Raw genomic sequence first — 15,756 nt, 5'->3', positions numbered from 1 at the left:
AACCTTGGAGAGCTTTTAAAACCTTCCTTAGGTTACCAGCATCTTTCAAATGCCTCATTTCCTCAATATAAAGGTTAAATTGCTATCTGTCTGTCAAGTAAATTCCTCCATAAACTGTCCATTCAAATAGGTCCATTTGTCTGAATCATGGGAGACTGATGTGTTTGCCTATTGATTTTGTTTAGACAGAAGATGTCAATTATCTTAAATGATCTCAAATGGTTTTGCCATTTTTTTTTTACAAACATCAGAGAATTATGAACCAAGAGAAAACATTCAACATTGTTAAAGAGTATCTGTTGTTGTTTTCCACTAGCTACACAAGCTGTGCCATGACAAGGACACTTCACCTCACATCCAATCATGAAACCTCAATGTAGCAGACACCAATGACAGTAATAAATAAAGCCAAACAGACATTCTGCTAAGCAAACTGACAAAGCAGGGCAGTGACAATGTTAAGAAACCATTGGCTATACTTTGCAAGGGCTTTTTCCTGACAGGAAAAGTAAACATGATGCTTCATTAAACGGTCTTCCATATGGCGTGATGCTGTCCAAAAAATCATGTTTCAGATCCAGAGAAGGCTGGATACTATTACTTAGTGATAGTTTTAACCCACACTCTCATTTTGACTTGAGGAGAAACAGAGTTCAACACATTTAATTTCTTCACAAAAAGCAGCCCCATGAATGCCATCTGAGGGATGTATAAATGGACTAAATGGTCATATTTAGTTAAATAGCCCTGAAATAAGTTCAAGTCTGACAGGTTGGCTCGAGGAGAACGGATATAGATGTAAAACATTACACTTGTTTACACATGCTTTTGTATTGTAATAATATACTGTCTTCTATTTTGACTTTGGTTTCATGTTCATGTCTTGTCAATTTTTTGTGTTTTTGTTTCATTTTTTATGCTTTTCTTTTGTTCTTCCATGTTATTTGTCAATTTTCTGTATTATTATTAATCTCTAAATATACTATTTGGGTTCAAAACTTTTAGTGTTGTTTTAGTTTTTATTTTAGTTTTATTAATATTTTTAATTATCTTTTATTTTAATATTTTTAGTTTTCACGTTCATTTTAGTTAGGCTACATTTTTAGAATTTTTTTGTGTTTTGTGTTATTTAGATTTCTGAGGATATATAAAAAAAAATATTGCTTTTTAATTTATTTTTATTTCAGTTTTAGTTTATATCCAGGTAACAAAATTAAACTTATTTCAGTTTATTACCAAGGCAACATTTCTTATTTTCATTTAGTATAAGTTTTTCAACTAGTTTTCTATTTTCTTTAATTTAAGTTAATAATACTTTTAGTTAAAGATAATAACCCTGGGCTGAGCCATTTGGTTCTTTGCATTTCTAGTCTTGATCTAAGACTCAGTCAAAAGTAATTTAACATACAACCCAAATCCACAGGCACAGCAGGAGCCTTCTTAATGCGATAACCATGATCACAGGCATTTCTCAGTGGACGCGTACACGCTCTAGGCCGATTATTATTTTTACAGAGATTCCAATCTACCACAAAAATTATATTTGATAAATATCAAACCACTTCTTATTCTGAAAGCTTTGAAATATTTTCACTTTGGGATTCATGTGTTACTGAATGAAAAGGAGGAAGTTGGGATTGTCTTTTCTTTCCTACTGTGACGTATATCTGAGTGAAACGGCTTCAAAAGCAAAAAATTATTTAGGGCAGACTTAATTTTGTCCATCGGGAATTGTGATCCTGGACCACAAAACCAGTCACAAGGGTACCTTTTTCGAAATTGAGATTTAGACATCATATGAAAGCTGAATAAATAACCTTTCCATTGATGTATGGTTTGTATGACAATATTTGGCCGAGATTCAACTATTTGAAAATCTGGAATCTGAGGGTACAAACAAATCTAAACATTGAGAAAATCACCTTTAAAGTTGTCCATTTATGTTCGCGATTGTGCTGCACTCATTCACAAAAATAAATGTTTTATATATTTACGGTAGGAAATTTATAAAATATCTTCATGGAACATGATCTTTACTTAATATCCTAATGATTTTTGGCACAAAAGAAAAATCTATAATTTTAAAATAGTGAGTTCAGAAGTATTTTTCTAAAGGTCTTTTGTATTTTATTAACCCAATTATTAAACTAATTATATACTGTAAAACTATGTTGTCAGTGCCCTACTAATAAACTGGTACTACGCCTATAATTTGTTATTTTAAACTGATAGAAAAATATAAGACCTAAGAGCATCAAGTGTTCACAACAGACTCACACAAGTATAGCTAAACATGCCCACACACACACACACACACACACACACACACACACACACACACACACACACACACACACACACACACACACACACACACACACACACACACACACACACACACACACACACACACACACACACACACACACACACACACACACACACACACACACAGAGTGAGATTAAAGAGTTGGAGACTGTTTACCAGTTAGTTGAGCCAGAAGTTTCAGCTTTTTGAAGTTTTGTCTGATCAAATGAGTTTGAAGGTATTTATCTTAAATTATTAAAGGTCTTTTTTTAAATTTGTATTAACCTAATTAACTAATTATATAATTCTAAGTAGTCAGTGACTACAAATGAACTGTCTCTATGCCTTGATTTTGCCATTAAAACTGATAGATTTAGAACTGAGAGGATATTTCTTATCCTGTAATACTGGCAAAGGCACAGAGGAATGAAAGGGTAAACAAGAGTGTAAAATAGACTCAGACAGACTGACACACACACACATAGAATTCGCAGAGTTAAGTTGGAGACTGTTTACCAGTTAGTTGAGCCATACAAACAAACAAACAAAATCTAAACTGTGACAGAAAGTAGTCTTTGATCATGTCTAAATACTGTATATATCCACATGCAATAGCTAATAAAAGTAATTATGTCTGAAAACACTGTTATTTTTTCAACCAGATAGAACAAACTTCCTGTTAGGGATGTTAACCGATGACCGTTTGACCGATGGTTGACCGTATCAACGTTAACCGATCAAAGTTGTCGGTAGTCGGTTAAAAAATAAATAAAAGTGATCTCTAAATTAGGCTATTATAGACAGTGGACTAAACGCTACTACAGTTAGCCATCTCATTCCAAGATCTTTTTGTGTGAAGTGAACAAAATTATACAAAAGAGTTGTTCTGTCCGTTATTAGAAGGCACACAGTGAGTTAGACCTGCCTTGGCCGGTGCGTCTTTTACGCATTCTGAAGGTGCCTGTTTTATCCATTGGTTTTATCGTGTTGCAGTCTATTAGGCAACATTCCGCATAAGATGGGCTTAGATTTGGAAATACATTACATCTACATTTCAGTGGTAACAGATAAGGTGAAGATGATCATCATCTTTCTTTATTATTGTTAGCACTACCTCAAACTAAAACGGCGTCTCTTCTGAGCTGTCATTTTCTTAAATGAGCCGAGGCAATGTTTCAAATGAGCTTCTAACGCTAGACAAACGCCTTTATTTTCAACGCGATCACCTTGTACCCAAACCATTTCGAAACTAAGGAGCCATTTGTCCTCCGATTACATACAAGCTCCTCGGCGCCACGTTTGCGGGACTCATGTTTCGCGCTGTAGGGGATTTAAAAAAAGTGACGTGAGTGGAAGGGCGGCGCAGTGTGTGTGTGAGCGGGAGGCAGAGCGGCAGAGAGATGCGACAGAGTAGCGAAATTGCAGGCGCGGCTCGAAATGGCTTTTATTTCAAATAGCGTAGCATATTTTAAACTAATCGGTTAACCAGTCTCAACCGGCTTATGGAGCTCGGTGGTCGGTCAAGAACATTTTTAGTTTTCGCCATCCCTACTTTCCTGTTTCCCTTTTTTCGCCATAAATTCGTTGCCTCGCCATTGCCAATCTGTTTGAGATATCAAAAATCCGCTTGCAATTTGGCATTCTCAATGTCTTGGTTTCATGCTGATCGAGCTTTGTGGTGATCAGATGAATCCCCTTGGGGGAGTATATATCATTTCCCAGACATTAGTTTTTAAAACAACCCATAATAGCTGACTTCCTGTTGGGCTGGTGTACGACTTAAAGCCATAGACAGTATAAGAAATGGACAGAGTCATCTCATTGGAACTCAATTGAGGCAAGTGAAGCCCATTTTCAGCGATTTTTTAGGACTTCCGTTCATGACGCGCAGACTCAAACCGAGCTTGACGACGTAGATGTGACGTGGGCAACCCGTCTGTCTTCTAGTGGCTGTGGCATGAGAAATCTGAATCATTCCTTTCCAAATCTTGCAGAGACGGAGAGTGTGAGTAGGAGGTGTCCATGAGCTACGAGCAGGAGAAACTTTTGCTAGGTATTCTGATTAATTATTTTGTCATTTTGCCTCCACGTCTCCCAGATTGCCCGTGAGCTTCTCCTCCCGTCAATACGGTAATCTCTCTACTGTGCGACAGAGAGTCGTGTGGTTATGACGCAATCGTTAGCCTACTTTTAGAAAAACTGTTTTTACTGGGCCATAACGTAAGCTACAAGGTAATGGAGCATTTTATACATTGTCGTGTTTCTTTAGAAATAAATAATGGACAAATGGAGTCTTCAAACGCCTCAGATGTAAAGTTATTCGCTGTCAAAGTGACGCCAAAATGAATGGGAGTCAATGGGATGCTAACAGCAGGTGAAGTTCTGCTACAAGATGGTGGCACGCGGCCGGCTTCAACTTCCGGTCGACTTCCTTCCCGCTTGCTTAAAGCAGCACTCAGTAACTTCGGGACTTCTTCGCTGTATTCTCGCTTTTTGCTCGCAGGTTTCTCTCTAGAGCTCCCCCCACAGCTTCGGAATAGATATTTGACAACACTGTCGTAAAAACTCGTTGATTCTCAGACACCAGAGGCTATAGATCAACGACATCAAAGCAGATGGGACATTCTTTAAAACGTCTTCTTCATTCGGGTTCGGACAGCGTGAGGGAGCGCAATAATGACAGCATTTTAGCAGATTTCTTTTGGCCGTAAAGCAATTGTTTACATCGCGAGACTTCCTGACGCGGCGGCCGGCGGCCCGCCGGCTCAAAGTTGCAAGTGCGTATTTTCCGCTCACGGGCACCAGGGGGGTGCGAAACGACCACCATTCAACCCGAAATAAGTAATATAACCATTCCAATGACTCCGAAGCTGTTCAGTTAAGGTAAAAAAAGTTACTTAGTTCACCTTTAAGAGTGCAAAAGTTGTTTGGCCCGATAACATCTATAAGTGTATGAAGTTTCATTACTGTAGGTGAAAAGGGGTGCGCTACACAGCCCCTCAAATACAACCATATTAAAGAGTGCGCCACAGAGCCCCAGACTTTGGGACATGTTCTAGTCTTCTTGTATGAACCTGAATTCATTTGACTCTTGACTGCTGACGTAGTGACTGTTGAACTTCATTACTGCACAGGATCAGCATCGCTCCTCTGGGGCTATATGGCGCCGGGAACTTAATTTGACACTATTCATTCACATCCTCCTTACATCTAGTTAAGTCATTCACTTGCCCACCCACAGGGTGGCCATCCATGTGAAAAACTGCACATCTTTAAGAAAACAAAAGACAAAAAGGAGTTAGACTTAAGAGCCTAAAAAAAATCCTTCTCTTTGAGCAAAGACTGTGACCACTCTCCCCATTCCCCATGGGAAGTCAGAGCATTAAAGGCAAGCAAGCACAAATTTCAGAGCAGATTTAAAATCCCATGAGCCCTTCAAAAAGAGATTACTCTCACCCATTCCTCACAAAACACTCGGTATAGGTAATAAATGTAGAGTTTCTCAAATCTGATAAGAACTGGATTAATTTACTGTAAGTTGCTGTTTATGTTGTTTTACATATGGAATCATTCCCATCACAGTTCTCCTTTAATTTGAACTGCTTTAGTGCATGAGAATATGTAGGCCGAAAAGATTGATTATGTCAAAGCTACTGACATTAATATTAATGTTTTGTAAAGCCTTAATATGTTGGTTGACCTTCAATTGTCAAAATATTCCAGAGCATATATGCTCTCATTAGAGCTGTCCATCACTTTATCGCATTAGGCCTGACATAATTTATATAGACTTATTATTTAAATCATGACAGATAGATACAAAGTCAAACTATTTGGATTTAAAATCAAATTTGACAACTAAAGGAAAAACCTTGTTCAAAATCAATAAATAAGATTGGACAGCTACAAATTATTGTATACTGATTATCAAAACATATGTAATGTGGGTTTTATAACAACATTATTTTATATAATTTGTTGCATATTCACTTGAATCACTTCTATCAATGTTTGTCAAATCATATTATATTTTACACAGCAGCTAATCAATAACAGCCCTGGGGTGTGATTCATAGAGTGGAAATAGAAAACATGGAGTGGATCTAAAGTGGAATGACTGTGAATGTGAATGTGATATTTAATAAAGAAGTTAATGTTGAGCATTGTACCTTTAAGACACAACATTGCCAACTTTGCTTTCTCACAGCCAAAATAACTTTGTGGGTCTCCAAGCAACAAACAGTGATGTTTAGTCCTTGAATTAATCAGTGTGATTGAATGAATCCACTGAGTAAATGATTCAATGACTCACTCATAAAGACAGTCCTTTGATTTGTTCCTGAATGAATCTGCGTTTTTGAACAAATCGGTTGGAATGAATTTGTTCAATGATTCACTCATACAGACTGCCACCTTCTGGCAATTCAGATCATGTAAATTAGTTCAAATAACCTCAAAGGACTTACTGTACATTTGCATAATCTTTGAGGTCATCATATTGTGGGAGAATATAGGCTACTTTATATAACTGTGTGCAAATCATAAGATGGGCTAATTATTTGGCCTCATGTGCACTTTATAAATAATTGTCATTTTCTGGGAACTAAATTTTAACCACACTAAAATCAAATTAAGTAAATTTTATCAGGTTTCTTCCTGATAAAGTCAGGTAAACAAATATTTGCTATTGTTGTCGCCAAAACAATAATTGATATCTGATGTTTATTTACCAAAATATTGTCAAAATGTGTTTATGTTCAAACGCATAGTATAAACATGATTAAATTTACCTCCTGTACATACTATGATGGTAAAAATGTATTCTAATATCAGAGACTAATCGTTTCCAAGCTAAATTACACTAATGAATTACATCATGTCTCAGTTAGAAATACTGTTCTGCTGAAACACTGTCTGGAACCTTACAATTTGTCAAAGAGAAAAATGTGAAGGACAAATGAGCAGGGAGATTGCGATCAGAAGGCTGTTCTGTGCATGCATGCTTGTGTGTGTATGTGTGCACTGTGTAGAGGAGTTGGATAAGGGTGACTGGCACTTAATCTCTCTGTGAACAGTAGAGCACTTTCCTCATTTAACCACTTCGCTCACATCTAGTGCTGGAATGCTTTACTGCTACACTGTGGGTGGTCAGTCTCCTCTCCTATATGCACCTGGGCACACCTGGGTTGCCATACATATATACACACACTACTGGAGCCCACCTAGAAAGATGTGACCGACATCAGCACCTGACCCTCCCTGAGAGCTTAGATGCTCTCCGTCCAAACAAAACCAAGTCTGTTCCATCAACCTTTCATTAGCATACTGACTCAACACACACATTTATAAGAATCTCAGCTGCATGTATAGGCACTGTCCTTATCTTCTGTAATGCCCACAGTTCCTTAGGTTACCAGCATCTTTCAAATGCCTCGCTTCCTCAATATAAAGGGTAAATTGCTATCTGCCTGTCAGGTAAATTCCTCCATAAACTGTCCATTCAAATAGGTCCATTTGTCTGAATCATGGGAGACTGATGTGTTTGCCTTTTGATTTTGTTTAGACAGAAGATGTCAATTATCTTAAATGATCTCAAATGGTTTTGCCATTTTGAAATACATTAGAGAATTATGAACCAAGAGAAGACTGTTTAGAAACATTCAACATTGTAAAAGAGTATCTGTTGTTGTTTTCCACTAGCTACAAGGACCATGACAAGGACACTTTACCTCACATCCAATCATGAAACCTCAATGTAGCAGACACCAATGACAGTAATAAATAAAGCCAAACAGACATTCTGTAGAAGCTGGTCTAAGCAAACTGGCAAAGCAGGGCAGTGACAATGTTAAGAAAACCATTGGCTATACTTTGCAAGGGCTTTTTCCTGACAGGAAAAGTAAACATGATGCTTCACTAAACGGTCTTCCATACGGCGTGATGCTGCATCCTCAACACTCTTCGAATATTTCTAGAGCTTACAGGGTAGAAGTGAAACTAATTCAAATGTCTGAGATGCTAACCAAACATCTGTTAGTTTTAATGTCAGAAACAAACCCATTCGTTTCTGGCAAACATTTTATAATCAGGTCCCTTGGTAGTTCAGCATAAAGTAGGTATTTTTCTTCCATTTAGATTTACTTTATGCACCTTTCTGCATCTGAAGAAAAAACATTAGCATTCAAATGAAAGCAGCATTTTCTTTTGTCATATTGGAAGAAAGCATCTGGCAAGGGGGAGATGAAAATGTAATGTCTCTGCCAACACTCAAAAAAGTGGAATTAGTGGAACTTTCGGTGGAATTAAATTGAATGCAATGAAAACTTGGATTAGTACAGTGTAACATATCACTGTCTATATTTCTTGGACTAACTATTCAAAATATTACTACATTGGTTGGCAGTTGGCTGATAATTTTCTGGTATACAAAAGCAAATTAAGTAATTTTTTATTTAGTATAAATTACATAATAATGGATGGATGAAAATATAACGCTTGAATATCCAACATGTATCTGTCTGTCTGAACGTAAATTCCTGATATAATAGCCAATAAAAAATTATTAATATTCTTCAAATATCAATGGCTAAGTAGACTTACATTTTATACATTTAAATTGATTCATGCTTGCAGACAATGAAAGTGTGACAAATTGTGCAACCAAATATTAGTGATATAGCCTACTTGTACTGACAGATTTTATCTAGTTCATTCAAAAAAAATGTCAAAATGTCAAAATCAAGCAAGATTCAAACCTTTCACACTTAACATTCAAGGAGAAATTAGCATTCAATTTGAACAATGCAACTGCACTACCAAAATATGGTCTTTCTAAGTGACAAAATGAAAAGCTCAGTGCTTGTTTACACTTGACAGCCTTTGCCTTTTTGCTTATTTTATTTACCTCACCCATATTTGCTTTCATTTAAATGCAAAACTATACATCTCATGGAAAACCTCAACCCACTTTGAGATTAAACACACCACATATGTGACAGAACAAGACAAGCATGTGTGTCAGGGAGGCAGATGTAAGAAAGTATGTTTAAAATAGGACACAATTGTCCAATTTAGATAATTCTTTCCACAACTGCAAAGGTTGTTGTCATCAGAATGCTAAAGCTAACTGATGATTACCAAGCAACCTAGAAAGACCAATAATATGGGGTCAATGCTCTGGTTAGCCTGGTCCACTTAGCCCCTGTTGGTAGATGCTGGAACTACATTACTGTACATGGCAGCCAAAAACATTTTTATTCTTTGGTCATCAGTTGTCCTGAACATTATGAAGCATGTAACAACTGTAATTGAAATGAAAGAGAAAGCTAACAGATGCATTTCCCAAAATAGCTCTTTCCCTGTAACAATAGCTCAGTGCCACTTTGAGGCAATTGGCACAAACAACAACCACAAGGGGGCCTTAAAGTCTCCAATGCTCAGCCCAGAAGGTGCCACATTTCCAACTGAGCTCTTGTTTTCCACAGCAAGTTGAATGGGCATCTGTTAGTCACCTGTGCTCCTAAAAGCACATTTCCCCATGTGAAACAGGATCTCAGCTTGGACGCTAGGAGAGTTTTGTGCTGCGTTGTTTGAGTTTTCGGTCTCTGGCATGGCGTGAAGCCAGAGGCTAGTGCTGTTGGCCTCGATTCACACAGGCGGTCATTAATGAGAGATAAAGCAGAGACACAGAAGAGGTCTGTGGAGAGCAGGGCCAGCTCCCTCTTTCTCTCCTTTGCTCCACAGAGACCTCTTTCTCCTCACTCTCGTCTCTTACTGTGCAAAGCTTCCCACAAACACAGGGATAATATCCTGCACCTCAGGCAGACACAGGGAAGGGCTGTTGAGAAGGGAGGAGGTCAGAGGGGATGCCGGGGAGGGGCGCTGCGTAAACTCCAGCTTGTGGACGTGAGGCCTTTACATTTTCAGTCCCACAGCATCAATTAGCATGTTGTCCTCTCTGCTTCTCTGCAGCTAAGAGCGAGGAAAAGTGAGAACACTCAAGCCCTGTGACCACCAGGCCCGTGGGAAGGCAACAATACACCAATGAAGAACCACAGAGTACCGAGTGTACAGCCTCGCACCGCTCCTCTCAGGGGTCATTTCCTACCTTCTCTCTTAATTTCCTTGTTTTGGTTCATGAGTTGTGAAGGTTGGTTTTTGCATGAAAGAGCAAATGTTTCACTCGACGGTGGACTTTATTTACAAGCGAGTATCACTATCTAAGCGTAAGCTAAAACCCACCCGATGAATGACATATGCCATTGATTACACAAACATGAAGCTTAGCAATGTCCAACTGACACATCATAGTCAGAAAAATAACAGGGCACAAACAATGACGTAAGCACTTGTCCAAAGTACTGTGTGGGCAAACATTTGCATTGGTCCAATGGTAACAAGTAGAGAGGCACTTCAAGAGCGTCCGCACACTCCACCAAAAAAAAAAAAAAGTCATCAATGAAGTGAGATAAAATCAATGCTTTACTATAGAAAGGGCTTTTTGTCTACGCACCTCATTTGGACTAATTTTAAGGTGCAGTGAGCTCTTAACGATTCTTCTGATGGTAACAATCCTCAAAATGTTATTATTCAAATGATCTATTCATCCATCCATCCATCCATCCATCTATCTATCCTAATCAATGGTTTATCGCGCAATAAAAAATATGCAAAATGCGCATTTCTACCAGAAAGACTCGGGAGAATTAATACTGTGACAATAACATTTATTTAGGAGCTCAGCAAGCAATCAGGTTCTTTGGCGTAGGCCCCGTTCATAACTCGCATTCAGAGGGTACTGAATCTGCGAGTCCCGCCTGAAGACGAAGGCGGGGGCGCCGCTCACCCCCCGGCGGAGTAAGGAGAGGGGCCATCTGGTGGTGGTGGGGTGGATGGAGGAAAAGACATCTGAAGTCTTCAGGATGGAAGGGATAGCCTGACTGATGGTGTTGGGGTTGATAGAGGGAGGGCCCAGCTTGGTTGAGTAGAGGAGTTGGAGGAAAGATCCCATCTTGGTGGAGGCGGGGAGGATGGAGGTACTGGAGTGACAGCATCTGCGAACTCAGACATGTGTGAGCGCTGCCCTTTTAAGCTACAGTAAGTGATATAATTGGATAGATGAGGAGGTAATTAATGACGCGAACGATTGAGTCTTCCTGGCAGAACTTGCGCTAGCTTCATTTCTTTATATTTCAGTTCATTTTAATGTCATTTCATTATATTCAAATTCAAATAAATGTAATTCTGCATCCCGCATCCATTCTCAATTCAGCTCTTAATGGACCTCGACCGTGAATATGACTTAATGTCCTTTAACACTTTAGCTGCTTGCTTATCACGGTGCTAATTACAATATACTGTATATTGCACACAGTCTTTTGTGCTTCTTATGTTTATGTAATCCTCTTTCCTTCCTTATAATGACTGCAGAGATTTCACATTTCACACAATTTTCCTGACACCTTCAACAAAGACAGCAAACTCCAAAGCCTCTCTTTTAATTAATCTCATTAAATCAAGTCTCGGTCTATAAAACAAGACAATAACACTGAATTGAGCTCATTAGAGTATGAGACGTGGGTGGAACTGGAAAGCCACCTCATAAAAACATGAAAGAGTTAGAACTGCTCTCACACCCCGAAGCACCGCATGAGCTTTAATTTGTGGCACCAGTCTAGCAACTTCCAGCACCACAGGCACAGGAGCCACATAAATGAGAGCCATTAATCCAATATTTTTTTTGATACCAGGAAAAGGGACTATTGAGGGTAATAAAGTGATACCTAAAGAAACACTTTACTTCGAAATCATACTGTATGCGATCATAAGTTAGGTTATCTAAATTGAATTTAGCAGGCTGAACAAAAATGCACATCAACTGAAAATCAGTTGAAATCGACACTGTGCCTGCAACATGCCCCTAAGCCACATGCCAACCCTTAGTTTATTTTATTTTGCATTTTGAACTCAATATCTCAGTTATAAACATTTAACATCTCAGTTACAGAAACACCTTTTCAGATTAACATGGTGTAAAAACACAGCCTATATTCTTGAAAAACAGCATCATGACCTCTATAACGAGTGGGTCACTGAAAATGTCTTACTTCAATAGCCAGTTCTGATTAAAGAGTGCCTTTGCGTCTTTTATAGGCCTAAGAAAATGTTATTTTTTAGCTGGGGTCAACATAGCTGAAATGACTGTGAAATGAGTGTGCACTAAAAAAAGACAACACAGACCTGTGATCTTCATACCTCAACCAACCCTATGCATTCATGTATACATAAAGACACCTTTCAGAACTTTCTGGTAGTGTGCACCTGGTCTGAAAATATGACCTCATTCTGTGGCGTCTCTGGTGCAGATTAGAAGTCATTAACCTTAACGACAGGCACCGTGCTGTGTTGTCATCAGTAGCCTACCTTACCTGTGGCAGAGTGCCAAAAGACGTGACGTTTGATCAGACTATGGTCCTTCATTTCAGGACGGGAAACTGATGCAAAGGGTTCAAGAGGACGTAAAGTCCACCTTAATGAAAACAAAAGTGCAGAGTGCAGGCACACGAAGCAGAAGACTGGAAAAGTTCAAAGAGAAATTAACCAAAGTTCAGGGACAGTGAGATACAACTGTGGGTCAAACAGTGACAGATTAACTCCAATAAATATAAAGGCAAATAAATAAATAAATAAAGTATTTATATATAGTGTTATGCAAATTCGATTAAAAAAAGTAAAGTTATTAAAAGTAAATTGTGCTCTAAAATTAACCAGGGATAAGAGCAAAATTGCTACTTAAATGGGTCTATAAGACCTTATGTAGCCACGCCCCTTTTCAGCGCTGCGCTCGATGTCTTTTGACTTCCGATCTGTATTTTCACAGCGATTTTAAGTGTTTATTAATGAACGGCTCGTTTTAAAATCTTCCCGGTCGACTGACATTTGTTTTGTCATCTGCTTTAAACATTACAGTCCTCATAACTTTCGTTAACTTTACATTAAGTAAATCCACTTCAAAAGCTAATTACTCCTGGACAGCAATGCCATAGAAATATACAGAGCGACCGCAAAACGGAAGTTAAAAGACAATATTCTAAAGATGGCGGCGCCCTCGTTTCTCTGGCGCATAAGGTCTTAGTGAGAATTTTCATATATTAATTGCTTTTTTATTGCCAATATGTGAACAGCTTGTAACGAAACTTAAAAAATGAGACCGTCCTCGACTTCCTAGGTTGTCTATAAAAAGCCTAACGTACGTTAGACTGATTTTTATGTAAAGGACACGAGGGGAAATCAAATCAAATCAAAAGGATATGACGTTTACGTGCGCTCACCAGAGCCTCTCTTCCATCCAATAACACATTAAATGAAAGCTTATAAAATGTACAGGATAATGCAGAAAGAGCCATAATGTCAAGTCAATTTGTCAAGAAAAGAAAATGGATTAACTATCTCACATAGTCAGATCTATTTTGTCTATACTCTCAAATATAGGCTACTTTATATTCAAACTATCATAACAGTGTAATTTTAATTACCTCATCTGTCGAAATGATGACGGTGAATTGCAGAGCTCGTGCAAACATATCACATCGCTATGATCAGATGCTTTCTTAACTGATACTTTCTCACTGCTGTCATAAAATGTCCCCCATTATTCATAATCTTCAAATGTGTGTTGTTTAGTGCCTTTGCAGTGCAATCATAGTTAGCGACCTGTAGCTGAGAAAATTCTCTGTTCACTGTCTCAGAGGATGAAAATGAGATTAAAAATCATCTCTGGATGTGGAGAAAATACTTCTAATAATTAAAACGGAAATGTCAATCAATGGCAGACAGAGAGCTAAATAATATTATAATCAGACAAAAATATTCTAGTGGAGCTTTTACTCTTACTGTGTTATATCTTGTGCATTATTTATAAGAACTAAGCCTATAATTTGATTTTATTTATTTTTTACAGCAATTTATTTATTTATCTAAATTACTTGATTAATTTGTAATTTTTCACTATAATGGGTGATGCTGCATGCACTTTGTTTTGTTATATGTCGGAATAAAAAAACAATGCTCTGAAAATATATTCCAAGGGGCATACATTGATCTACCCCTGTTTTCTCTATCAACTGGTAGGAGGTTTATGAAGTTTGGACGTCATCATACAGAGTAAAGAGAAGAATCTAAACATCACCCCCCACAAAAACATACATACCAATCGATCGCTCAAGGTCAGTAATGTTTACATTCAAGGTCAGAATGAAAAAAGTGCAATGTTATGTCACTCACTAGATTTTTTTTTTTTCTCAAGCATTAAAAAAAAGCCTGTAGGCTACTGTAACAATATAGATAGACTAAGTTACCACTGAACTAGCAAGTGGAAAGGCAGGGCTAAAACTTCATTTTACTTTATTTTAACAAATTACCTGTAGGCTACTTCATGATCCACTTCATGACGCACTTCATGATCCAAAGAGTGAATGTTTTAATTTAAGAAATTGCATTAGAAAATGGGAGTATAGTTCTGTTAATATAAACTTTTTTTTAAAATGTTTAACTCAATAGATAGCACGAACATTCAAGCAAACAAAGTAAATATTTTGCAGCATCATGGTCGCATCCAGTGCGAGTTCTTGAGGTGATGCCACAGCAACCTCTGGTCAGCACCTTGGACAGAGGCTGCTTGTTGATCTTACCAAAAGATTATAAAAAATAAGGTTATGGGTCTTATTCTTATTCTTTATTTTGTTTTATAGCGAAATATGGGACTTACTAATAGGATTCGTATACGGATAAAATGCGTAAATGTAGCTGGTAAATGTAGACTGTTAAAAGAAAACTTAGTGCGCTGATCCTGGAGGTGGCACGTCACGGCCCACGTCAGTTCAAGAGCACCTGTAAACTAACGGACTTGCTTTAAAAACAAGCAGCAACCGCTAACAAAGCAAGCGTGTGGCCCTTTAAGTCTAATTATAGTTCCTCTCGAAACTGATATCCACTGCCCTGCGGTCGTATTAGCAAACAGTCAACACAAAATGTTATTTAAAAAAAAAAAAACGTCAAAAGGTTATTAAAACAACTCATTTTTACCTTATTCAGATGGGGGTTGCGTGTAACATAATACCCCCTCTTCTTTGTGTAAACAAAGGTCTTGGTTTGGTCTGCTGACTTCTGCATCTCCCACTCGACAGATTCCTGTTTGACTAAAGCGTGTGCCATGTTGCTTCCCCTTTAAATAGCGCTGAACTCAACAAGTGCACGCGCTGCATCACAGACAGGAAGACGTTACTCAGCGAGAGTGTCACAGCGGTGGCGTGTCGCTATCGCCAAACTATTAGCTGTAAAAGTCGATAATAGCCTGGAAAATCTTATCTGGGGCAGGACATTATAGGATTTACGTAATATTTTCACGCTTTGTTTCAAAGTAACTTTCCCATGGTTGGAAAAGGAAAAAA

At 38.0% G+C, this 15,756-nt stretch overlaps 1 protein-coding gene across 1 annotated transcript in view; it reads right to left on the bottom strand.

Annotated features, from left to right (window-relative positions):
* me1 (malic enzyme 1, NADP(+)-dependent, cytosolic) overlaps positions 1-15,551 on the bottom strand; it is a 90,044-nt gene extending 74,493 nt beyond the window's left edge. Inside the window, exon 1 of the mRNA XM_082149403.1 lies at positions 15,392-15,551. Coding sequence (XP_082005529.1) covers positions 15,392-15,520 — 129 coding nt within the window. The 5' untranslated portion in view covers positions 15,521-15,551. The remainder of the gene's footprint in view (positions 1-15,391) is intronic.
* Between the last annotated feature and the right edge of the window lie 205 nt (positions 15,552-15,756).

Source organism: Leuciscus leuciscus, assembly GCF_965113295.1.
Source record: "Leuciscus leuciscus genome assembly, chromosome: 20".
In the NCBI taxonomy this organism is placed as follows: domain Eukaryota; kingdom Metazoa; phylum Chordata; class Actinopteri; order Cypriniformes; family Leuciscidae; genus Leuciscus; species Leuciscus leuciscus.
The sequence above is the reverse complement of the archived record's forward strand: the minus strand, read 5'-3'. Positions and strand labels throughout refer to the sequence as shown.